General features: G+C 43.6%; 1 protein-coding gene across 1 annotated transcript in view; it reads left to right on the plus strand.

Moving 5' to 3' along the window:
* LOC117351804 (fructose-1,6-bisphosphatase isozyme 2) overlaps positions 1-15,979 on the plus strand; it is a 74,116-nt gene extending 58,137 nt beyond the window's left edge. The window contains exon 7 of the mRNA XM_033927646.1: positions 14,474-15,979. Coding sequence (XP_033783537.1) covers positions 14,474-14,668 — 195 coding nt within the window. The 3' untranslated portion in view covers positions 14,669-15,979. The remainder of the gene's footprint in view (positions 1-14,473) is intronic.
* The last annotated feature ends 11,135 nt before the right edge of the window (positions 15,980-27,114 follow it).

A 27,114-nucleotide genomic window follows, 5' to 3' on the forward strand; every position in this document is an offset into this window, starting at 1 on the left:
CCTTTGGTTAGGTGGTCCTGGCTCTGTGGTTCCCCAGTGTGGTGATCCCTAATCTTTGATGAATGACTTAACTTCAAGTGACTTTGAATTTAAACTTTTACGTCACCATTTTTGTTATAGGCATTTATTTATTCAATTTTCTACACTGTTCTCCCAAGGAAACTCAGAACGGTTTACATGAATTTATTCAGGTACTCTAGCATTTTTCCCTTTTTTTCCCAATGGGCTCACAATCTATCTAATGTACCTGGAGCAATGGGGGGATTAAGTGACTTGCCCAGGGTCACGAGGAGCAGTGTGGTATCTCCTCCTACATCTGTGAAGACTGAAACAAAGACTTCATTTAGTCTGTCCACTCTGGCCTTGTTATCCCCGAGTACCTCTGGTACCCCTAAATCATCAAATAATCCAGCTGATTCTCTTACTAGCTTCTTATATACCTAAAATAAAATCGTGTGTTTTTGCATCTAAGGCAAGCTTCTTTTCAAATTCTCTCTTTGAGGTATGTGAGCTTTCGGCATTACTGTTTTGGCCCTGAATGAGGGTCTTCCTAGCGGCTCAGGAGCCCAGGAGGCTGATGGGTCATCTTCTTTGAAGAATGACAGTACAAGACAAAATCAGTGATGACTCTTTTTTTGTCAGTGAACCAACTTAAATAGCAACTTTAGGTTCTCTTTGTGACACTTGCTTAAGTGGTATCCTCCCAGCTGAGTGGTTTGAACACTCAGTTGCAATCTTTTACAGATAAACTGGCTAGCTTAGAAATGCAAAAGAGCATAAGAAAAGCCATGTTGAGGCAGACCAAGGTCAGTTGAGCCCAGTCCAAGTCATAAGTACTTGACAGATCACAAAAGATAGATCTATATCCGATATCTCGTTTCCAGGTCTACCTTTTTATCCAAGAACTTCCCCAAATCTCTTTTGGATCCCACTATCTTAATTGCCTCGACCCCCCCTTTAGACCATTGTAGTCTTATTAGAATGTTTATTTTCTTATTTTTTCTCATCTATCTCTATTTTATTTCTTCATTACTCTACTAATTGTCATTTTTTTCCAGGTACTTTAGTTAGATTGTGAGCCTTCGGGACAGCAAGGGAATTTCTAAGTACCTATTTTACTTATAATTTTAATGCACCCTATTGTCTATTTTCTGTAAACCGCTTAGAATCCTAACGGAGTTTAGCGGTATATAAGAAATAAATTACATTACATTACATTACATCCTCTAGCAACAAATTTCACAGTTGAATTATGCACTACATGAAAAAAAATGCATTTTATGATTTGTTTTCATTCTGCTAGTTCTTAGTTTCATGGAATGTCTTCTTGTAGCTTGTAGCTTGAAAGATTAAACAACTATTTTATTTTTAACCATTCCACTCCATCCATGAGTTTATAAATTTCTATCACATCCCCTTTCATGCCTGTTTTCTCCAAGCTAAAGATCTGGAACCTTTTTAGCCCTTCTTCATAAAGGAAATGTTCATCCCTTTTAAATTTTGTTACCCTTTTCTGAACTTTTTCCAGTTCTTCTGTATTATTTTTAAGATGAATCAACCAGAGATACATGCAGTATTCAGTCTGGAGAAAATTATAGGCAGCTGGACTGTGTGAAAGAAATTAGAAACTTATGTGCATTGGTTTATATAGTCCCACTTTAACATTCATTAATTTTCCTAAATTGAGAACTACGCCTCTTTTAAAATTATATCAAAAATATTTGCGTGAAGTATTAAAGCTTCCAGACCATCTTTTCTTTTAATTTCTAGTATATTTTATCCCTGTCCTTTTAAGAAAAAGGATGGTGAGGTAATACATACCTCTTTGGAATGTATGGAATTTTCCAATTTGAAAAGCTATCCTTGGCTATTCTACTAACTTTGTTTTGCAGCCAGAGAGATATTGGGTGCTTTGGTTAGCTCTTAAAACATTTGTGCTCTATTGTTTCTTGCAAAATTAGAATATATCCAGATGTACTGTAGTTATGTTTACGTCTTTGGGTAGGCTGTGTTAGTTGAATTTCCTGCAAAAAATATTATAAAATATAGATCTGTTTAATATTTTAGGACCTGCCTCAACTTCCTGCTGTTCTGAGCAAAAAATAAGTCATTAGACCAGAAAGCCTTCCTCGCTGTCCTAGCTTTTAGATTGGTGATTCCCAAATTTGTTTCTGTGGTAGAACCCCTAAAATATTTTTCACACACCAAGGAACCCTATTCCTTCCCCTGACACAAGGGGCCTCCCTCTCTCTGAACCACATGTAGCTCCTCCCCCTAAGCCTATTGTATTGTTGGTGGTCTAGAGAGAACTAGAACAATCCCTAATCTCCTGTTCACATTAGCTCCACTGACAAATTGCTTCTGGGAATTCCTATGGCAGTCCCGTGAGCCTGCCTTTGGAGGTTCACACAGTCATTATTAAACTGAAGCCAACATGGCAGGAATGGTCCACAGTGCTCCTACCCATCATCGGTTGCGAACCCCTGAAGAGAGTTCATGGAACTCAGTTTGGCAATTGCTTTTTTAGATAATGCTCAGATAATACCAACTCAGGTTCTTCCTGTTTTTCTCTTTGGATGGTTGTTTTTTTATTGTTATATTTCTTGGCATAATGCTTATATACCGTAGTAGACTGATTGAAGAAAGGCACACGGTTTAAATTTTTCTGATTTGATATATATTCTTGATGCTATACTCTTGCTGGTGTTTATTTTTAATTTCTGTACAGCAGGGGTGTCAAAGTCCCTCCTCGAGGGCCACAATCCAGTCGAGTTTTCAGGATTTCCCCAATGAATATGCATGAGATCTATTTGCATGCACTGCTTTCATTGTATGCTAATAGATCTCATGCATATTCATTGGGGAAATCCTGAAAACCCGACTGGATTGTGGCCCTCGAGGAGGGACTTTGACACCCCTGCTGTACAGGAATCTTATTTTCTTGATTGTGTTCTAGAAATACATCTTAATAATAATAAAAACCCAATTACATATGTGTGGTGAAGCACTATCACTTTAGGTGTAAACTGTGGTTTGTACATGCCACATTTTCCATAAATCAAAGAGTGTTGAAAAAGTATGTGAAGTGACCTGCCTGCTAATGTGAAATGTATCCTTGCCTTAAGAAAGTCACTTGAGTACAATACTGCAGTTTAGTCAGAAGATGTTGTCACCTGTATCTTCTGGCATGTTTAGAAACTTATAAGAATGACAAGAATGTTAATCCAGCCTTTGAGTTCCTGCACCCTGCCCACAGTGACTCCAAAGTATCAATAAGTATTATTAATATGTGACCTCAGTTTAAATAACACATCAGCTTCTGTTATTGTTTCTCAGAGCTCAGCATTATCCGTTTTGAGATGTGGCAGCAAGCGCTCAAACCCTATCACCCCATCTTTCTTCTGATTGCTGTTTTTAAAGGAGAGTGCCTTTAATTCATACATCTCTTCCCCCTCCCCCACCCAGAACATCTTTTTATTTTTTGTAATTCTTTATTAATTTTCAAGGCAAGTACAAAAGTGCATTAGAATTTACATACAAGAATTATCATAAACAGCACTTACATTCGATCAATGAAAATACAAAATATATTTCCCCCCCCTTCCACTATATCCAATCAAGAAATAATGCAAAATATATTTTCCCCTCCCTCCCCCCTCCCTGGATATGTGTGCAAATCGAATAGAAAATAAAGGCATTATACAGCTAATGAGAGTAAACAAAATTCCTTAATGGACCCTATGTTGTTTTAAAAAATTTATTATGACCCAGAACATTTAAAGTGCCACCCAGGGCTAACTCGAGGGACTGTAGCAGTGGCATTCGGTGACATTTATAGCAGGGGTATTCAGTAGATGAACAAAACCAGGGATGACCCACCTCGGCCCTCATCGTCAGGTTTTCAGGATTTCCACAATGAATATGCATGAAATCTATTTGCATACAATGGAGGCAATGCATGCAAATAATCTAATGTATATTAATTGGAGAAATCCTGAAAACCTGACTAGATTGAGGCTCTCGACCAAGGTTGTATCTTGTGTTCCAAACATTAATGCAATATGTACACTTAACCAAGGTTAATGTGCTTACTGTTTGTGCTGAATGATGTCACAGAAAGAGACCAAGATGCTACCTATAACATTTACTACATCTCCTTTTGACTCCTATGGGGGGTAGCCTAAGGGATATGGCCATTCGGAATCTTAGGCCACTCCCAGCACGTCCCAGAATGCACTAGGAGATAAGCCTAAGATTCCAATTGGCCAGATCCCTTAGACCACCCCACATAAGAGGAGTCTAGGGGATCTGACCAATCAGGCCCTTAGGGCCCTCCCCAGTTCATCCCATGATGCACTGGGAAGAGGAAGGCCTGCCATTTGAGTGAAGGCGGGCCTGCCGGACGGACGGAGGAAGCATTCGGCTGGCCAGCCAACTAAAAAAGATAGGGGTATGTGGCTGGGCTGGGGGGGTCTGGCTGGGCTATGGGGGGTGGGGGTCTGGTGGCCACCTACCTTTTGGGGGGTAGGGGTGTCCGACAGGAGGGACTGGGCATCCCTCCTGCGGGCGAACATTTGGGGGTGGGTAGGAGGTATCCAGCAGGAGGGACTGGGTATCCATCCTGCCAGTGATATTTTCGGAGTTCGTGGGGGGAGTGTCTAACAGCAGGGATTGGGTATCCCTTCTGCCGGTAGTCTTCGCAGGGGGATTTTGTCTGGGCCGCTAAACTGATCGCAGCAGGGAGATCCTTTGTTGCGATTAGCTCAGCAGCAACCCGATGTAGCACTTATACCTGTTTTGACTTTGTCTAAGCCACAACGTATAAGTTCCATCCAGGCAGCCTTTTAAAATGTTCGATTATTGCTGCAGGACGACTAAGTCTAGGTCAGCCCACATCCTGCCCACTTCCTGCTCTAACTACTCCTCCAAAACCGCCCCTTTGAGCTCTGGGCACAGCGGGATTCAGAGGCCTATGAATACATCCAAAAACCGATTTTGATTATCGGCACTTGGATAACCTGTATTTTAGGTCGTACAAGTACCAAGTTAGGCAAGTTTTTGGATGTATATTTGTTTTGATTATGAGCCCCATAGTGTCTATGTGGCTTAAATATTGGTCTGACTCAGTATGGCTGTTCTTATGTTCTTATCTTTCTCTTAAACTGCTCTCTTCCATTTTTCTCTTTCCTGCCTCTATCCACTCAAATGTGACTCTCGCTTTATTCCTTTTCACTTTTAATCTAATCTACTTTCTATCCCATTTTCTTACCCCCTAACTTTCACATTCCCATCTTCCTATTCCCTTTTATCTGTTCCCCATTACCACATTTCTACCCTCTGTACTCATTATTCTCCTCTCACTCATTTCCTTCACGACTCTCCCATATGGATCCACCGTTTTTAGCAACACCTTCCTTGTCTTTTACTCTACCCTTGTAACCCAGCATTTCCTTCCTCTCTTTTTTTTCTCTCTCTCCCTCCCATAAATCCAACATCTCTCCTTTATGCCCTTCTATCCCTCCTCCCATCTGACATCTCTCCCACCCCCTTATGGCACCGAGTCCATATCCCTTCCACCTTTCCCTGTCTATCTCTTCTCCCCTTCTGCTCTCTGAGTTGGTCATCTCTCCCTCTCCTCATTTTGCCCCTCCACCAAGTCCATCTCTCCCTATTTTGCCCTCCTCCAAGTCCATTTCTTCCTCTCCCCATTTTGCCCTCCTCTACCAAGTCCATCTTTCCCTATTCCCACTCATACCAAGTCCATCTCTTCCTCTTCCCCTTTCATACCCTCTACCATTTCTCCCTGACCCCCTTTCATCCCTTTTGCTATCTCTCCATCTCTTGCCCCCTCCTTCCTCCCCAAAGTCCATCTCTCTCAAACCCCTTTCTACCCCCTCTGCCATCTCTTCCTGTACCCCCTCTAGCCCCTCTGAACTTCCCATCCATCTCCCAAATGTGACATCTCTCCCTCCCTTACCCATCCCTGAGTCTATCTTTCCCCCCTTTCCTCACTTGAGTCCAACATCTCTCTCTTTTCCCACTCCCTCCCTCGAGTCCAATATCTATCTTCAGGTGGCATTGTTGAGGGAGTGGCATCTTGTTGCTGGCCAGCTTACCTGCTGGTTGAAGAAGCGACATCTTGATGCTGGCCTAGCATAACATTCCACTTCCAGACATCTAATGCTTTCACCCTTCTCCCCCAATCAGCATTTTCCTATTTCCCCCCCCCCCCTCCCCTGAATCTACCTTTAGTTTTCAGTAAAAGTTGCCAGGCGGTGGTAGCAATTCCCTGCTGCCGATCCCTGCATCTTCTCTCCACTATGGCTCACCCCTGCAGTAACAGGAAGTTGTCAAAGAGGGCAGGCCACAGTGAAGAGAAGACGAATCTGTAAAATTAAAAAGCTGCCCGGACTCCCGACACATTAGGGCTGCCTGCTATTGAATGAAGGTGTGACTGTTAACTAATCCTATCTGCAGTTTCCATGGGGATAGGAAGGTCAACAGGAGTTGATAGAAAGGGGTTAGATTTGAGGGCTCCAGGAGACCATTGGAACCCAGCACTTTGGGTCCCAGCAACTTCTGGAAGCCATGTGAGTGAGAAGTCAGCCTCAATGCTTGAATCTCTGAAGGGGTAGGGCTAGTTGGAAGTAGGGTTACCATTTTTCAGGCTGCAAAAATCCAGACAAATAGCCCTACCCTGTCTGCCTCTGGCCCCGCCCCAGTCCAGCCCAGTTCCTTCGGCTTTGCCCTGTTCCACCCTAGCCCCTCCCAATTCAGCCTCCAGCCCTGCCCCCACAAACCTCCTGTCTTTTTCCCCAACAAGCTCTGGCTGCGTCTATAGGGCCTGGAGCATGCGTGGATGTGTATGATGCCCTCCAGATGCGGCTGGAGCTTGTCGGGGCTTTCCAAAACCCGGACAAACTGCTGGGTTTTGGAAGGTCTGTCTAAGACCCTGGACAGTCCTCTAAAAAGAGGACACGTCTGGCTTTTCCCAGATGTCTGGTAATCCTAGTTGGAAGCAGCCCTACCTCCAGAAGAGATTTAAGGGCTGAAAAAGGGCAGCAGTTTTGTCTTTTGGCCAGAGCCTACAAATTGACCAGTTCAAGATCTGATGTGGAAGTTTGGATCCTTTTGGAAATCCTCTCCATCTGATCAGAATCCAGCCAACAAGGAGGATTCTCATTCTAGTGTTATTCAGGATCTGGACTGCACAACTGAAAGCTTAAGGGGATAGTTTGGAATTTGACTTTGTTTTGCAACATTTATGTTTCACTGTTTTAAGAGAGTGCCTCTTTTGATTCTTTGAGAAGAGTAAAGTTCATGTACCTGGAGTGGTCTTCCTTCATTTTGGAAAGAATGGTGAGAGTGGATTATCTGGTGCTTGCTTGCTGTGGGACTTCAGCTGATAAGTTGGTCCTAACTCATAACTTTGTATGCTTTCGTCAGCATCCAGGCCAACTAGGGGGTCTCTATCAGCTTTCTTCTTTTTATCTGCCTCAGCCCTGGCTTCTTTATAGTGATCTGTGTCAGCTGCCTGCAGCCTCCTTCATCTTCTAGTGTGTCTTGGTGGATTGACCCCCTAGCAGCAGGACCATGAAACTACCACTGGAAGTCAAGAGGCATCATTTCAAATCCAGGCCCTAGGGAGAGAGTTGCAACTGGGGATTGTTCCTGTTACCTACTAGACCCTTAGGGAAATCCCCAGTAGGGTATGTATTGGGGTGGAAGTGGGACATGATCTGCATTTGGCAGAGCCTTTTATAAAATACTGGAGAAACTGCACCTTCTGACTAGGTCATCTCAATTCTTCCTTCAACATCCTATACAAAATGAGCCTTTAAAGAGTAATTTACGAAATCATTTCTGTTTGTGTGTAGCCTTATAAAATTCCAACTTGATATGGTGCAAGCCTTGCCACCAAGCATGTACAGGGCTGGAGTTTGGCTGGAGTGAGGGCAGAGTTTGCAGGTATGCACATGGTTTATAAAAATATATTAATTTACATGAATTTTGAAATAATCTAGGCTCGTTTACACATTTCTGCTGCTTATGCTAGTAGTTTAAGACACATAAGCACCCATGTGTCTTTATTAATTAGCGCATTAAGTAGGTACTTTCCTTCTTAACCTAGATGACCCCTTTATAAAATGACCTTCCAAATATAGAAATAAATGAATCAATATTCAGTCCACAATGGTCAGTGTTTTTTTAGACATTGACTGCCACAGGCAGAATTAACCCCGTTAGCATTGAATATCTGGGACCCGCATAAGATGATGTGTCCTTTTCCAATGCCCATTCCTTCTCCTACCCATCTGATGCAAAGCAAGATCCTCCTGCTGGATTCCCCTCTTCCCCCAGAACAACAACCTCCTCTCCCCCTATGATCGTCAGCTTACCTGCCCCTCTTTCCTAATGATCCAGTGGAGAAATGGACAGGAGTGATGTCCACTCATGACTGTCCATTGTGGCTACTTTTCTAAAATGGCTGCCGTGATCTCTAATGGCAGCCTCACAGTACTTTGAAGGTTGTTGCTCTTCCAACTGTTCTGTTTATTGAAGGGATAGTATGTAAAACTAATAAATAGATAACTAAACAAAAGAGAAATGAGTGAGTTTCCAGGCAGCCCTTATTCGAGGCAGTATTTAAACCAGGTGGACATGTATCCTCATTTTCAAAGGGCAACTTCCCACAGCCCTATACATTTTAGTATTGGGGCCAATGAGACCACAGGTAGAAAAAGTGACCGCTTTACCTTTGCTGCCCAAGTCTGCCCACTTTTTTCCAACAGCAAATAGTACATGTGCTGCTTTCTAGTGCACAAGTTTTTAGACACTGACTAGAGGGCAATTTTCAGCCTAGGAAATTTATCCAGAGGTTCCTAGGCAGATTCCTCAGAAAGTTGCCCTCATTGGGTTTCTCTGTTGTTGCTAGGATGTTAAAACATAAGAACTGCTATATTTGGTCAGACCAAATGCCTATGGAGGAGAGAGTATCATAGCGGTTCTGAGCTAGAGGTCTGCACGGGAACGGGGATTGCGGGAATCCCGCGGGTCTGCAGGAATCCCCCCTAACCCATGGGACTCCCACAGGGACCCCCCTCTGGCCCACAGGACTCCCACGGGGACCCCCCTAGCCAATGGGACTCCCATGGGGATGGAAGGCTTTGGAAGCAGGGTTCATCCATATAATATAATGGACACATCAGCCTTAGTAAAAGAGGGGGTTTATAAGTTAATTACCTGAACAGAAAACAAAAAAAAGGGTTCCACCAAAGAGATTCCACAAGGAAAACAGCAGCGGAAACACAAAAGAAACTGTGGAATTGATGATCCTGTCAGAAGTAATTGCTGCTTTTTATGGGGACGGGCGGGGATGGAGGTAATTCCTTGCGGGGATGGGTGGGGACGGAGAGGATCCTGGCGGCGATGGGCAACTCTCTATTCTGAACTCCAGCCTCAGCACCCTGAGGTTGTGGATTCAAATCCCATGCTGTTCCTTGTGACCCTGTGCAAGTCACTTAATCCTCCACTGCCCCAGGTATATTAAATAGATTGTGACCAGGACAGATAGGGAAAATGCTAGAAGTACCTGTATGTAAACTGCTTTGAGTGTGGTTGTAAAACTACAGAAAGGTAGCATACAAGTCCCAGTGCCTTTCTTTTTCCCCATTAGTCTCCATATCCTGTTTCCAACAGTGGCCATTCTAGGTCATAAGTAACCAGTAAAGCCTTTAAACTGCTGAACTATTTGTTCATAACTTTACTGTTCTGTTTGCCCTTGCATTTTATATTTTTTCAGTTTGAAAGATCTCTTTATGGCCCTATTTTGACAGTTAATCATTTGCATAAAGTTCTTTTTATAGATTCTTGCAGTGACTTTTGAGCACTTTATACATAGACAGAAGGCATGCTGAGGACAATCTTGTAGTATTATCTCCTCCTCCTCCGACTTATCACTTATAAAGCGCTGAAAGGCGTACGCACAGCTGTACATTTTGAGTTTTCTGAACCAGCTTTTCCTCTTGTTTACCACCCAAGGTATGAGAGGCCCCTATTTTTTGGCATTTGTTTTACAGTTACATGTAGTCTAGAAAAGTGTGTTCTTGAAAAGCCCCAGGGGTGGGGGAAGAGGAATGAGATGTTCTGTGTAGAGAATGACACGGTGACAAAATTCATCACCGTTCCCGTCCCCGCGGATAACCGCGGGAAACCATCTTCATGTCATTCTTTAAGGAGAGAGGGAAGAATCAGAGTATAATTGGGCACAACCACTGACCCGCAAGCTTTGCTTTGAAGAATGCTGGTGTAGAAGGACCGAGGTTGAAATAGACACTAGAAAATAACATGGGATTATTTCCCGCGGTTATCCACGGGGACGGGAACGATGATGAATTTTGTCACTGTGTCATTCTCTAGTTCTGTGTTTCTGCCACAACTTGTTGAACCTGAACATGCTTGGGCTTCAATCAGGGCCATAGTTGGTAGAGGGAAAAACAGGGCAAATGTCCTGACCCCACAGCTATAGGAATCTCTGGTGGTCCAGCAACTGTTCCCCTCCTCCCCGGTCTAACATTTCTCTCCCTACCCTTCCTTGGAGTACCTTAAAATATATCTTTTTTTTTAATTTATTTATTACAGAGATCACAGACAGTGACAGTGATTTGATATGCTTCTTACAGTTGGCCTCAGATCCTTTCCTCTCCTGCATCCCTCTCTCTCTGGCACTGCTTCCTGTTTCCACTGGGGTAGTACACAGCAGAGAAAAAGCTCCAGGGCTGGCCATAGACAACATATTAGACACATTGCTGCTGCTGCTGCTGGTGACCCCTGTGAAAAGGATATGTTGTAAAGTAATCAGATAGGGAGAGAAGTTGAAAGAGAGGGGGTGATGCCAGACTGCAGGTGGAGGGAGAAGTGGAGTGGAGGGAGAGATGACAAGCCTGAGAATGGAGGGGAGAAAAAGAAACACGCTGAACAACTAGATGGAGAGAGGAAAGAGAGAAGGACATATGTAGGATCCAGGGGGTGGAGGGGAGGAATAGAGAGATGCTGGACAAGAAGGAATAAAGAGAGAGAGTTGTTAGATCCAGGGGTGGCTGGACAATGTGAGGGAGTGAGGAGGAAGGGGCAGATGCTGGGGAGAGGGAAGGATAGCTGAAAAAGAAAGGAAGAGATATTGGACCAAGGGGGAAAGAAGGAGAAGTGCTAGACTATGGAGGGAGGGGGCAGGAGACAAGAGAAATTGGACAGGAAGATATTGGGAGGGGCTAAGAGGAAGGAACGGGGAGATGTCAGGCTACAAAGGTGAGAAGAGAGAGGTAGGACCTGCCAAGACCCAGGCCTGACCAAAAGCAGCCTGCTGTGCATGCTGTAGCTACCAGCAAACGAGATCATGCTTAAAGGGCCCACGGAGGAGGGAGGGAGAGAGAAGAGTGAGCAATGCTGGTCTAGGGGCTGGAGAGAGAAGAGGAGAAATGTTGAACTGGGGGGTGGAAGGGGGAAGAAAGCTTAAGCTTTGGAGGTTGGGCGTTGTCATCAAAGTTGGCTCAGGGCACGATAATACTTTGAGCCAGCCCTGCATAGAGAAAGTACATGCTTCTTTAGTTTTGACAATCCAGCAAAGTCCATGAAGCAGCAGTTATAAAATTATGCCTCTCTGCAACCCATTAGAGTTTTTGGTGTAACATTAGTTACTTGTCATTTAAAGAGCATATTTCAAATGTATTCAAGACTAGCGACTTTGAAGGCTGTTGCTCTTCCAACTGTTCTGTTTATTAAAGGGATAGTACAGTATCTCGCAAACTTTCCGGCCAGTGGCACCCTAAACTCAGTGCACCGGCTGGAAAGCACTTGGAAGTGCGCGGTTGTCAATGCGATGACATCATGCACATATGTGTCATCACGTCGACGTCCGCGCGGAGGCCCATCTGACTACGACCTGCTTCGGTGGAGGGATCCGGGAGGAGGGGAGGTATGGAGAGAGGAAGAGAGATGCAGCGTGGATGACTCTCCTCCTTGCCAGTGTGTTGCGGCGCGCCTGAAATCTCAGAAGGCACACTGGTGTGCGATACACTGGGATAGTATTTAAAACTAATAAATAGATAACTAAATAAAAGAGAAATGAGTGAATTTCTAGGCAGCCCTTATTCGAGGCGGTATTTAAACATTACATTACATTACATTACATTACATTTGTGATTTCTATTCCGCCTGTGCCTTGCGGTTCTAAGCGGATTACAGTTAAAAGAGATCAGGACATTACCGAGAGAATTACATTACAACGATTTAAGTAAATTACATGTTGTGGTATAGAAATACAAGTATAAGATATCTGGATTTATCGATAGAATAGCTTGACAGGGTTCAAGTAGTTACAAGGTTTAGTGGGGAAAACAATATAGGCAACTGAAGAAAGATACCTAACTTTGAAGGAATCAGTTGAGTGGATACCTAAGGGAGATGCTTATTTAGGAGTTTGGATATTTTTGGTAAATGAGGTTCAAGGGGATGACTAGTGTGTTATTTGCTGGGGAGAGTGCATGTGTGATTGGGGAGGGGAATATTAAGTAAGGACGTGTTTTTTGAAAAGAAATGTTTTGATTTCTTTCCGAAACACTTTGATGTCTGTTGTTTTGATCATCAGTTTGGTGATGGTGGGGTCAATTTTTGCTGCCTGAGTTGCTAGAAGGCTGTCGTAAAGTTTCTTACGTCGGGTACCATTATGAGGGGGGAAGGTGAAAAGATTCTGAGTTCTTCTTGATCTGGGTAGTCGGTAGCGGCAAAGACGGTTGTTCAGGTAATTGGGGGCCATACCATGGGTTACTTTGAAAAGTAAGCAGTAGAGTTTGAATTGAGTTCTTGCTTTTATCGGAAGCCAGTGAGAGTCTACATAGGCGGGTGTGACGTGGTCGAATTTGCTGAGCGAGTAGATGAGTCTGATAGCTGTGTTCTGAACGGTCTGTAGTTGTTTTATCATAGTATTTGGGCAAGGTGAACATAGTGCCTCATATTTAAAGGGCAACTTCCCACAGCCCTATACATTTTAGTATCGGGGGCCAGTGAGAACACAGGTAGAAAAAGTGTCCACTTTGCCTTTGCTGCCCAAGTCTTGCCCACTTTTTCCAACAAAGGATCAAGTGCGATTCTCTAACCCAGGGGTAGGGAACGCCGGTCCTCGAGAGCCGTATTCCAGTTGGGTTTTCAGGATTTCTCCAATGAATATGCATGAGATCTATTTGCATGCACTGCTTTCAATGCATATTCATTGGGGAAATCCTGAAAACCCGACTGGAATACGGCTCTCGAGGACCAGAGTTCCCTACCCCTGCTCTAACCGGTGCCTGTGACATGGGCGCTGGCTAGAGAATCAGGGCAGTTCAGCAGGGTTAGGCATTTGCCTGTTAGCTTCTTAGGCAGTTGCTGAGACCAGTGTCGTATAGAATCTGCCCCTTTAGGTTTTAAGTTCATTCATTCTAAACTGTGGATTGAGGGGCATAGGATGAAGGTGAAAGAGGACAAATTCAGAAGTAACCTCAGAAAATATTTTTTCACAGAAAGAGTGGTGAATTCTTAGTGACCTCCCAGTGGAGATGGTGGAAATAAAAAGTGTATCTGAATTCAAGACAGTTAGGGACAAGTATGTTGGATCTCTAAGAGAGAGGAGGGGATAGGAGATGACATGATTAGGCAGACTAGATAGGCCATAGGATCTTCATCTGCCTTCATTTTTCTATGTTTTTATATTTCAATAAATTAATTTGAATCTTGCCCTCTAAATGACCAAGGGTTAGATTCACAAAGCAAACCAATCGTGTACCGATCGTGCAAGCCCTTTGCGACCCGATTTCCCTCCGACCCGATTCACTAACCTGCGTAGCGATCCCATCCCGATCCGTGCATGCAAATGAGGAGAATTGGCATGCAAAGCAGGAAGGAAGCAATTCACTAAAACAAAAAAGCAACACGACTGAGCTGGCCGATCCAAAGTAAGCGACTGCTGAGGACCAGTCGCTGAGGTCCTTTCCAACTGCCCTGTCTTCTGCCGTCCTGCTTCTCTGTCCCGATCTGCTCTGATCTCCTGCCTGCCCCGATCTGCTCTCTGCCCTATCTCAGCCCTGATCTCCTGCCTTTCCTCGCACTGCTAGCCCGTGGTTTTAACCCGTGGGTTTAAAGCGGGTTAAAACCACAGGCTCGCTGGGCTGTTTAAAAGTAAAAGTTAAAAAAAAAAAAAAAAGTTGCAGCGATCCGTGCGGTGGGTGGGGGGCATGTCAATGATCGTCCCCATTTGCATGCAGGCCTTTTGTGAATTTGTCGGCCTGCATGCAATCGGGCATGGATCGGACATGAAATCGGGGGTTAGTGAATCCAGTCCCAAGTGAATGAAGCCCAGCAGCGATGGCTCTGATCAATATTTCATGGTTTCTCACTTTTACTGATTGTTATAATGCATTTATTTATTTCATGTCTACAGCTCCGACTCTTGTACGAGTGCAACCCAATGGCTTTCATCATTGAGCAGGCTGGTGGGATGGCGACCACAGGAACCCAGAGAGTGTTGGATGTGAAACCTGAGTCCATTCACCAGAGGGTTCCTCTCATCCTCGGCTCTCCAGATGACGTGCAGGAATATATTGCCTGTGTGCAGAAACATCAGAAGAGCAGTTAATTTGTATCCGTACTTTGCATACTTAGAAGAAGGCCCATGTACATATGAAGGCATCGCATTCATGGAAGGACTTCCCTTGATTGATCAGCTCTGATGTGGAACCCACAGATTAAGTCATTCAGCATCCGGCATATAACTAGTTCTGGACTGTATTCCAACTGAAAATCTCCTTTCTTGTTCCTTGTTTTCTTTTGCCACAGACAACCCATAACCCTGTGTGAAATCTCATAATAATGTTATGTCATTTCATGAGCTGCTACTACCAGTAAGCCCATATATTACTGTCCCCTCACAGACATTTCAAAACTTTGAGGTATGAGCAAATGTACATCGCTCACAATATCCACAACCCCCTAAGGAGTATAATAATGCCACGATAATGCATCCATACTACATAAACTCACTTCTTTTGTTTTCTTGCTATATGATAAGAGAAGGAAAGAGTTACAGTACATTTTTGTGGTTTTCTTCTTGTTCTAACAAGCCATATATAAAATCCCTTTGATTTCAGCCCCTAAAGAAATAACACTAAGGGGTCCTTTTACTAAGCTGCGTTAGAAAGTGGCCTTATGCGGGTTTTTCCCATGAACTAAGTCCATTGTCATTGCAGCAGTAAAATGCCAGATTTTCTATTTTTTTGTATTAAAGGTCATGCGCTAACGTTGCCATTAACACGTGGCCATTAAAAACAATTACCACCACCCATTTTGAAGGCAGTAAGGGCCCGATTCTATAAATGCCGCCTAACTCAGTAGACGCCATTAGGGACAGCACTTACTGCACGCCATTCAAAGTTAAGCACTGTTTGTAGAATCGTACCTAGTGGTGCCTCAGTCAAGTTTGGCTCTAGTGGGTATCTACAACTTAGGTGCAGGTATATTAGGCCAGGGTTTTCTTTAAAAAAAAAAACTGGCACCTAAGGTAGGCGCCTAACTCTATCCATGCCCAAACTCCACCCATAACTCCACCTACCTTTTGGGTAGAGGTCACTAGGCGCCTCAGTGTAGATGCCTACATGGCGCATAATTGAAAATTAATTTTTTTTGTTCTTTAATGGGACTGTTCGTATTCAGCATTCACACTGTGCGTCAGTCCGACTTCAACATTGCCTGTTACCTACGAACTTTATACAGCAATGTTGTATTCCATATGGTTCTCCACTTGTGAAGTACAGCACAACTCGGACCCCTGAAGAAGGAATGTTTCTCTGAAACATGGGCCTTGTTGGGTCCGTTCTCCATGTAAATGAGAGCCATCTCTCGGAAAACAACATTTTATTGACTCCAAAAATAAAAGTTCCCGTACCTTGTTCATTCCTCTCTGCAGTTTCTTTTCAGTTTTGATGTTCTTCTTTCACTTCAGACCTGTTGGATTTTTCTTTGTTTTGCATTTTGCTGTTCAATTAACAGCACCAACTGAACTAATTAAAAATTGAAGTTAGGTGCCTAGATTGATAGGCATACTGATCTAGGCACCTAACGGTAGGCACTGTGTAAAAAATCTGGGCCTAAGGCAGGTGTGTCAAAGTCCCTCCTTGAGGGCCGCAATCCAGTCGGATTTTCAGGATTTCCACAATGAATATGCATGAGATCTATTAGCATACCATGAAAGCAGTGCATGTAAATAGATCTCATGCATATTCATTGGGGAAATCCTGAAAATCCAACTGGATTGTGGCCCTCAAGGAGGGACTTTGACACCCCTGGCCTAAGGGCTCACATGTTAATCTGCGTTTAATCAGTTAGTATGCGGGAATGTAGATGTGCTAACTGGGTAGCGCAGAAACGTCCACTCTTCACCTCAGACACACCTCTTCAACCAAAAAATAAAAATATATTTATTGAGTAAGTGAGTAGTACGTGCAAATATGGAACTCACTACAGAATGCCTGAGCGGGTCCCCTTTTAAACTGTGATAAACGTACACTAACACTTACTGCAGCTTACAAAAAGGAATTCTAAATATTTTTAAAGAATATTTGTGTTCTGGTAACCAATATACGTGGCCTACAGGTGAAAGGAATCTTTAATACATGAGAAGAGATGGAAAAACAGCAGCTTCCTGTTATTTTTGTAACCAAAAGCATCTCTCCTCTCCATTTTCATCTGTGCCACAGTTCCTTTGAGATTGTTTTGAAGATAGCACTCAAACATGCACATACCAGAGACCATGTGCAAGCATGTGCTTTGTTAGAGGTTGTGCTTCAGGGTGTGGAGTTCCTGCCAGGTGATTCAATGCTGTTTATCTTGTGACCTATGAGAGAGATGTTTTCTTCTTAGAAGTCCTGCTGCCCTATTTATCTAAGGCAAGCCATTAAAGATTAGGGCACTTGGATGCTCCTGGGTAACACGGTTGCTATTCATGGTCCTTGACCTCACAGATAGGAATGCACAAGGTCATTAGATTCTCTGCCTTCTCATCTCTCCAGGGGGAAGTATTTTAGGGGTAACTTTACAACCGAGTGCATTTCCTCTTCGGTTAGAAGGATATTGGCTTACTTTCTTAATGTACTTTTCTTATAGATACACTTCATTCACTTGGATTAAAATATTTCCAGTTTGCTGAGCTGAATGTTGAACATGAGCTTATCTATTCTGAACATTTATATTCCGCCTAAGCAAGATGAGGCTCAGGGCCGATAACAGTAAAAAGAGAATGGGTTAGAATCCCAAGAAGAAAAGAATATAGAAAAAGTAACAATAAACAAAATCCAGTGCATAACTACTTTCTTAACAAATACTGGTGAAACAACTATGCCTTCAATGATGTCAGAGAGAATAATAACAATCTATTCTTCTCAGCTGCGGGATGATCCCAGAGAAGACCCACCTCAGAGACACTGATGACTTCATAGTACAGCAAACAAAACACGATTCATTGCACTCTTATAGAATTCACCCATAGATTAATAGGGTCAAATAACAGATCTTACCCCCTCTTCTACAAAACTGCGCTAGCAGTTTCTAGCGCGGGGAGCCGCGCTGAATGGCCCACGCTGCTCCCAACGCTCATAGGGACTCAATGAGCGTCGGGAGCAGTGCGGGCCATTCAGCATGGTTCTCTGTGCTCTCTCTGCACTAAAAACCGCTAGTGTGGTTTCATAGAAGAGGGGGTTAGTGTCCATTGAGATTGCCTTGTAATTCTGTTTACAACGCAGAGTGCTTTATTTTGTAATTGCTGGGTGTCTTCTGTTAGTGGCAAAAGTTGTAGAATTTAGACTAAATGAAAGTTACATTAGGTAAAGGACAAGATCCTTGCTTACTTTCTCTATACTGTATATAAAAATAAAATAAATAGAGAAAAAGATATAAAAAATTAAGTTGTTTATTTCATTCTGGAAGATTGTTCTCACTCACAAGACAGATGGAATGAAAATCCCCTCTGGCTGATAATGGGACAGCCTGCCTTTAGTACGCAGAGTATCTCATGACTGGGCTCCAAGATTCTGAGCTTCAGATGAAGAATGACAGCAAAACTATCACTGGATTTAAAATACCCGTGTCCATAGGTAAAACTGGAGAGCAGTTGGGAAGGGAGTTTCCCCCCTCCCACCTGAGATCATAGCATAATCCTGAAGCAAGGGATCAGGCTCCCAAGTATTTGGTGCCTTCAGAATATGGCTTCTTAGGCAGATGCATATGTTTCATGCACCCAGTGCCAATACTAATATGCAGGACCATCCTAAAGGGGTGGGGTGACCACTGAGGGATCCACCCCCACAATAGCTATGCCTCCTTCAACCAACCACAAAGTTTATGAAAAGGCAGCATGGAAATATTATACCAGTCCTTATAACACGCTTTATTAGGAAACGTGAACAAGTAGGACTGCTACAAATATGTACACAGTGCTTACAAAATACCTCACCGTGGTCCATAGGCAGCGGAACACTTTTTTGTTTGGGGGGGCCCCGCAAGCTCTGCCCCAGGCCCTGCCCAATCTCCACCCCAGACCCCGCCCCCATAATAGTACTAATTGTAATACCATTTTTCCATTCATTTTTCATATTACACACAATATAATCTTATTACCAATGCATAATGGTTAACCACAAAATTTAACTACGCAAAGCACACTGTATTGGTAGCATGGAATATTGCTACACATTGGATTTTGGCCAGGTACTAGTGACCTGGATTGGCCACCGTGAGAATGGGCTACTGGGCTTGATAGACCATTGGTCTGACCCAATAAGGCTATTCTTATGTTCTTAACATTCATTCCTACCAGAACACCTGGCCTTGGTCACACATGCAGAACACAGCTAACCCCTATGCAAATATAGGACCACACACTAAAAGTACTAATATACACAAACAAAACCCTAAGATGCAAGATTCTGCATGCAGTACAACCCCCAGAGAAATAGAAACAAATGCATTTCTTCCTGAACAGTGCAAATATAGACAGCAGATGTAATTTCTCAAAACTGACAACATCAAACTACATCAAACTACATCAGGTGTATACCTGACTGGGCCTCCGCGTGTGCGGATCGCCGGACTCGATGGACCATGGGTCTGATCCGGAGATGGCAGTTCTTATGTTCTTATGACACAATTCAATCACTAAATTGAAAATAAAATCATTTCCCCTACCCTTGTTGTCTGGTGATTTTGGTTTTCAAACCATCTTTCCCAATCTTTGGTTTCATGTCCTGTCTGTGCTCTTAACTGTGTATCCAGGGCCTCCTTATCCATTTGCTGTTTTTCTCTCTTTCACTTTCTGCAATACATCCGTCTTTAGCATTAAGTTTTAACATTCAACTTTCTTCCATTTTTCTGCTTTCTTCTCAAAATCTACTTTTCCATGCCTTTCCTTCCCATCTATCTCTGTGTACCATCTCTTCCCTCTTTCTTCTCCCCTACTCTCATCCATCTATAAGAAGCATTTCTTGTTATCTCTTCCCTGTCACACCCATCGCTGTGCACCATCTCCTCCCTCTGTCTCCCCTTCCCCTCTATCCCTATGCACCACCTCATCCCTCTCCCATGGTCAGACATCTCTTTCTTCCCCCTTCCCCCCCTCCCTTATATGGTCTGGCATCTTTCTCCTCTCCTTCCCATAGCCTGAAATCTCTTTCCTCTCCCATGGTCTGACATCTCTCTCTCCTTCCCTCCCTCTTCCCGAGGTTTAACATCTCTCTCCTCTCCTTTCTGCGGTCTGGCATCTCTCTCAACCCTCCTTCCCTTCCATTCTGTGGTTTGGCATCTCTTTCTCTCTCCTTCCCAATCCAGTGGTCTGACATCTCTCCCTTCTTTGGGTCATCTCTCCTTCCTCCCAGTGTAACATTTCTTCCTCCTTCCTCTCTACCACTATCATGTCCAACAATTCTCCCTCTTTCTTCCTTTCCCTATATACCTCATCTCTCTTTCCCTCTCATGCCATACACCTATGTTCAATTCTCCGTTCCTGTTCCCTCCCCCACCAGCAGCATTTATTTCTCTCCCTTCCCAGTACTCTACCTGTGCAGCATTTCTCTTTTCCTCCTTTCCTAATACCCCCTTCTGCCCATGCATTTGTCATTCCCAACTCTCTCCCAGTACATGCAGTATCTGTCTTTCCCAACCCCCTGAGCATCTGTCCTCCCTGCCTTCCCAACTCCTTATCCCCTGCACCCAGCCTCTCCCTGCCAGGCTCTGCACCCAGTCCTCTTCCCTCCCTCCCCTGTCAGGCGCTGCACCCAGCCCTCTTCCCTCCCAATCAGGCTATCAGACTATCAGGCTCTACACCCAGCCCCCATACTTCCTTCCCTCCCTTTCCTGTCAGACTCTGCACCCAGCCCCCTTCCCTCCCTCCCCTGTCAGACTCTGCACCCCTCCCTCCCAGGCTCTGCAGTGCATCCTGCCCCATCCTCCTACTTCCTCCCGTTCGGTGGCAGCTGATTTCTTCTGCTGCTGAGCAGCAACCAGCAGGAGCATGCTTTGGTGCTGCCTGCTCGGCGCTCAGTGGCTTCTTTGACTGGCTCCCGCTATAGGAACTGTTTCCTACGAGATTGTGTTTGTCTGGCAACATCAGGGGACATACAACTTTTTGACCACAAAAGGAAAGTTTTCTTTTCAAAATACAAATTCATAATCACATTTTTCTCTATCTCAGAAGAAAATTTAATCAGTTATACAGTTATTCAAGTACTGAGGCCAGCGGTGCACCTGCCAAATAAATTAACACACCCAAGCTGTTTCAGAAAGGAAACTTCACTAAGTACTGCTTGAACATTAGAACACTTGTAGGACCATTCTATAACTGGGTGTCCACATTCATGTACCCCTTGTGTATGTTAATGTACAGAATACTAACATGCGTGTAAATGCCAGCAGGGTGCCTGAATACTGTGCTGTAAGGATGTGCGTGGAAGTGGCTATGCATGTAAATGCAAGGGGGGATATGCACATAGGTAAAGTATGGGTGGGACAGGGACAGAGCTCTCATTTACCCTGGTGTAGCTGCAGACATGAAAATGTAGGGCACTCTGATACCAGGTTAAGCTAGTATTCTATAGGAATCTGGGCACCTGGATGACATTAACATAACATAAGAATAGCCTTACTGGGTCAGACCAAAGGTCCATCAAGCCCAGTAGCTCATTCTCACGGTGGCCAATCCAGGTCACTAGTACCTATTCAAAACCCAAGGAGTAGCAATATTCCATGCTACCGATCCAGGGCAAGCAATGGCTTCCCCCGTGTCGTTCTCAATAACAGACTATGGACTTTTCCTCCAGGAACTTGTCCAAACCTTTCTTAAAACCAGCTACGCTATCCGCTCTTACTACATCCTCTGGCAACATTATAGCATCAGGACTCCTAAATGGCAGTGTCCACTTATACAATTGTCCCCTTAGTTACCCTGGGGTCATATATGCATTTGGTAAGTATTACTATTACTTATCATTTCTATAGTGCTGCTAGATGTACACAGTGCTGTATATTAGAACAGTGTTTCTCAGTTTGGTCCTGGAGTACCCTCTTGCCAGTCAAGTTTTCAGGATATCCACAATGAATATGCATGAACTTGATTTACATACACTGTCTCTGTTATATGCAAATTTCTTTCATGCTTATTAAGAACATAAGAATTGCCGCTGCTGGATCAGACCAGTGGTCTATAGTGCCCAGCAGTCCGCTCACGCGGCGGCCCCCAGGTCAAAGACCAGTGCTTTAAATGAGTCCAGCCTCACCTGCATACGTTCCAGTTTAGCAGGAACTTGTCCAACTTTGTCTTGAATCCCTGGAGGGTGTTTTCCCCTATAACAGCCTCCGGAAGAGCGTTCCAGTTTTCTACCACTCTCTGGGTGAAGAAGAACTTCCTTACGTTTGTACGGAATCTATCCCCTTTCAACTCTAGAGAGTGCCCTCTAGTTCTCCCTACCTTGGAGAGGGTGAATAATCATTGTGGATATCCTGAAAATCTGACAGGCAAGGGGGCACTTCAGGACCGAGTTGAGAAACACTGCATTAGAACATTCAAGACACAGTCCCTGCTCTCAGCAACAGTCAATAATAATAATAAAGCTTTATTTATATCCCGTCATACCTTTTCAGTTCAAGACGGTATACAGCGGCAAAGTACAAAGTGGATAATGAACCTTTTCGGTTTTAGACAGTATACAATAGTGGAAACAGTACTAGATAGTTACAAAGTGGGATTGTGGGGACAGTTAGCAATACAAGTAAGGGGGTAGGGGAAAGAGGGAAAGAAAGGGGGAAGTGGAAGTAGAGGGGGGAAGGGGAAAAGAAGCAGGAAGAGAGGGGCGGAGCTGATTGTCCCTTCATTTTGGCAATTATTTCTCGGTTTTCATAGGAATTCCTCTTTCTCTGTTATGGCTCCCACCCTTTGGAATTCCTTACCCTACTACCGCCCCATCAAAAAAATCTTTTGCGACTTTTAAGGCGCAATTGAAGGCATACTATTTTTCTTTGGCTTTCTGCTCATGACCTTTTTCGTACTTTACTCATGCAATGGATCGCCCTCTCCTATTGACTTCATAGCTTATATTGTTAATTGTTTGGGCAGAATTTCACTGTGACTTCCCTTCCCTTTTGTTCCACTATTTCCCTTCCTCAACCTTTTGTTTGTATTGTAACCTCCTCTTTCTTTATTCCCCCCCACTTGTACCCATTTTTGTTGTATGTTGGTTGAATTTTTGTTTTTGTTTATAGCCTCCCTTGATATATCTTTTTAATTTTTGCTTTTAATTTTCTTTTAATGATATATTCTTATTGTAAACCGCTTAGAATAACTGTGGTTGAATTTGCGGTATATCAAATAAATTGAAACTTGAAACTCAGAAGATCTTACAATCTATTCAACAGACAAACAAGACAAGTAAGGGATTGGGGAGTTCATCAGGCATGAATGCCTTACAGCGAGTGGGGGTTAGCAGTTAAAAACAACCTCAAAGAAGTGGGCCTTGAGTCTGGATTTGAATACAGCCAGGGACGGAGCTTGACATAGTGATTCAAGGAGTCTGTTCAAGTGCTGCTGATTATTAGTGGCTAGCTTCGATCAAGCAATGTAATCAGTCGATGGCTGGCTAAATCACTTAGAATAATGGGCCCATTGTTTTTATAACCCAGCCAAAGCACATAACCCTGAAGCAAGAGAAGTCAGGAGCCTCCAGAAAACCACACAAATTACTAGCCTGATTCACTTTTTTGCAAGGTTGGATGCATAAAGCCACATGGAAAAGCTACATGTGGATGGCTGAGCGGCGTGCGTGTGACTGCTTCCTCAGTCTCAAAACTGCGCCATGTAGAAAGGTAATTATATGCAATATGTTATGCGCAGAGAACTTGCTAATCGGGGGAAGCTTGCCGGGCACATATGCACACAAGCACTGAATGGAAGAGCAACTTTTTGTGCGCACATCTGAAGAAAACAAAAGGTGCCAGCACTCATCTGCTGTAGTTGTGCACATAAAAATTAGCCTCCTGAATCTTTCTTGCAGATAACATTTTTGCAAGGCTGATATTTTTTCACAGAATGACATCCACAGATGTGTGCGACATGTTCATTTTTATTCCAACATACGCAACAGTGATTTAAAGTTGTAGATGCTCTTTTTGCTGGAAAAAAAAAGGACAACTAAGACATTTAAATTTCAAAAAGGGTATGAAACCCTCCTGCGCAAATCTTCTACACTGCCCTTGATCTGGTGAAAATTTTCTTGCGCGTGTGTCAAAAGCCACTTTTTTCTTCTGTGCATTGCTGTGGAAAATGTGATAGCCTCATTATCTTTCATTTTAATGCAGTGTGGTGATGTCTTCCACTTAATTTAACACCCACACTGCTCAGCCAGTACTGTGTGTGCACACCTGTGGTAACTCTGTGGTAAGGCTTGTGGTAGTTTTCTGCATCGGCCTCTATGTCTATATGGGGAAGGGAATTGGAAGGAAGGAACCTGTACGTAAACACCACATTGAACTGCCCTCATGCCAGCTACAGCAAATAACCTCTGTTCAAAGGGAAAAGCCATGCTACCTGGAATTTTTCAAACTCTTGAATTTATTTTTTTTTTTAAATTTTCTGTGGTGTTCACTCAGGAGAGCTCAGAATGGTTTACAATAATTTATTCAGATACTTGAGCATTTTTCCCTGTCTGTCCTGGTGGGCTCACAATCTGTCTACTGTACCTGGGGCAATGGGGGGATTAAGTTACTTGCCCAGGGTCACAAGGAGCAGCATGGGATTTGAACCCCCAACCTCAGATGGTCTGTGCTATAGAGCGATCCGGGTGCTCGATTGGGGGTGTGATTCCAATTGCCTTCATTTGCATTAGGGTGATTCGTGAATCAGCCCCCCGGCATGGATCGGATCCCTCACAGATCGGATCCGATCCATGCCCTTAGTAAATCTAGTCCACAGGCACAAGGCCCGTGGTTAAACAGATATTTATGCAAATGAGGCAGCACAATGAGTCTCTGCAAATAGTCCCATATCTTCCTTGGGTTGCTGGGTCAGCAGTTGCTGGTTCTGGATCTTAGAGGTGCCCAATATGCATTTATTTTGGAGCACAATTTCTAAACCTTTGAGTTCTCTTCTCATTTTTATACATGCTACGTAAATATTTCTGTCTCTCACAGTGTGCATCATACCTAGGGTTACCATATGGCTCCAAAAAAAGGAGGGCAGCTTAAGACATCCAGGTTTTACTTCTCAATTCGTTGTTGTTTTTTGGTTTGTTTGGGGGTTTTTTTGTGTTTATTCTGCACATGTGCCCATCATTATCACCAGCGATGGGCACATGCAAATTTAGCAAATCTTCGCTACTGTCCGCCAACCTCATTTGCATGAACGTTTTTTGGAGAATGGCTCGCTTTTTTAAAAAAAATCACTACTATAATGGCTGCGACAGTGGCCCGTCGGTTTTTAACACAACAGTATGAGAATCTAGGTCTGATAGAGGAGCTCCCATCTGGGAAGGACCCACTCCGTAAAAGACATAAAGAGGAGCCTTATAGGCATTTAAGAGCCCCAAATAAGGGACTGTAAGTGAGTGGTGTTAGTTTTATTTGCCTCTGTCTGTAGTTTTTGCTATTGTCACGACTCTTGTCCTTTTTGCTTAAATGCTCTTTTTTAAGTAAACCTTTTTGGTTCAGGACCCCAGTTTTGGCCTTGACTTACTGTGTACCAGTAAAGCGAAGAGAATGTGGATTGCTTTTAAACTAGGTCATGGAGGAAGGTCAACATTGCTCAGGAGTTCATGGCTCAAAGGATGTGGTAAGGACTGAGCTAGCTTACGTGGATTTTAAATATATGTTTCCAGGTCACCTGAATCATCTAACCCATAATTAGCAGGTTGTGAACAGAAATAGAAAAATATGCTTTATTACTCTTCTGTGATACAAAGTGGTGTACATATTGCATTCAGGCATTTTTAGTTGTCTATATGCCAATGCTAGATGATATTTTGGCATAAATATACCTTCAAACTTTTTATTTAATCATGTTTCTTGTCCTTTTTTCTTTTTTTTATCACAAACCCAATTAATAAACTAAGAGGATGGTATATCATACGGGATGAACAGTTTTCAGTGCATAGGACCTCACATAACATACATTATCCCAAGTCCACATTCTGTCCAATTTTCAACAAATAATAATTTATACCATTACCTCCATCCCATCCCTCATCTTTTTGATGATGTTTTTATTAATGTGTGTCTGTGCTTCGATAGTATTCAATTTCATCAAGCAGCCCCATAAATCAACTTTTTTTTTTTTTTTTTTTACTTTCTTAATGTGTGACTTTGTTCTTTCAGATCAGCAACCCTTATCTTACACAGCAAACGGCTAATCCAACGTTGGTTCACTGAACTCAAACTGCCCAACGCTCCGCTTTTATTCGAGCATTTCAGTCAACTGACCTTCATCGGGGGATTGTAATTAATTTTATTTTGGGTTGGATTTTGATTAGAAAGATCCGTTCTCTCTATGTTTGAATGCTAGAAGTTAAACCATAACACTAGAATGTATGACACTAACCCCCTCCTTTATAAAGCCGCGCTAGCGTTTTTAGCGCCGGCCGCTGCAATAACAGCTCAGACGCTCACAGGAATTCTATGAGCGTCGACGCTGTTACCGCGGCAGCCGGTGCTAAAAACGCTGGTGCGGCTTTGTAAAGGAGGAGGTAAACTAAGGTTGAGAGTGTGGCGCAGTGGTTAGCGCTACAGCCTCAGCACCCCGAAGTTGTGGGTTCAAACACTGCACTGCTTCTTGTGACCCTGGGCAAGTCACTTGATTTTACACTGCCCCAAATAGATTATGAGCCCATCAGGACAGAAAGGGAAAATGCCTGAAGTACCTGTGTGTACATAAGAACATAAGAATTGCCACTGCTGGGTCAGACCATCAAGCCCAGCAGTCCGCTCATGTGGCGGACCTGTGGTCAAAGACCAGCATCCTAACTGAGACTAGCCCTACCAGCGCACGTGTAAAACCACTTTGTGTGGGAACTCATTTTCCTGTCCCGTCCCCGCAAGTTATTTTCCTGTCCCTGCCCCATTCCTGCTGGCTCCATCCTCATCTGCAGAAGCTTCAAACACTTTAAAATCATAAGTGTTTGAGGCATGTGCTGTTAAGGCAGAGCTTACAAGAATGGGGCAGGGGCAGGGACAAAACTCACGGGGACGGGATGGGGAAATTGAGTTCCTGTAGGGATGGGGACAAACTTTCCCTGTGTCATTCTCTATGATGTGGTTATAAAATTACAAAAAGGTGGTATACAAGTCCCAATCCCTTTCCCTAGACTTACTTTTTATTATGGTGTAGAAGATAACCATTGGAAACCCAACGCATGATGTGAAACCCAGTAGTAAGTGTTCTTAAGAGTAGCCCCCAAACTCTGGAACTCTCTTTACAGAGGGGCTAAACCACACTCAAAATTACTTCTACTTCAGGAGGCAGGTGAAAGCTTATCATAAGGCATGGAGAGAGAGAGAGAT

Source organism: Geotrypetes seraphini, chromosome 1 (genome assembly GCF_902459505.1).
Source record: "Geotrypetes seraphini chromosome 1, aGeoSer1.1, whole genome shotgun sequence".
Lineage (NCBI taxonomy): Eukaryota > Metazoa > Chordata > Amphibia > Gymnophiona > Dermophiidae > Geotrypetes > Geotrypetes seraphini.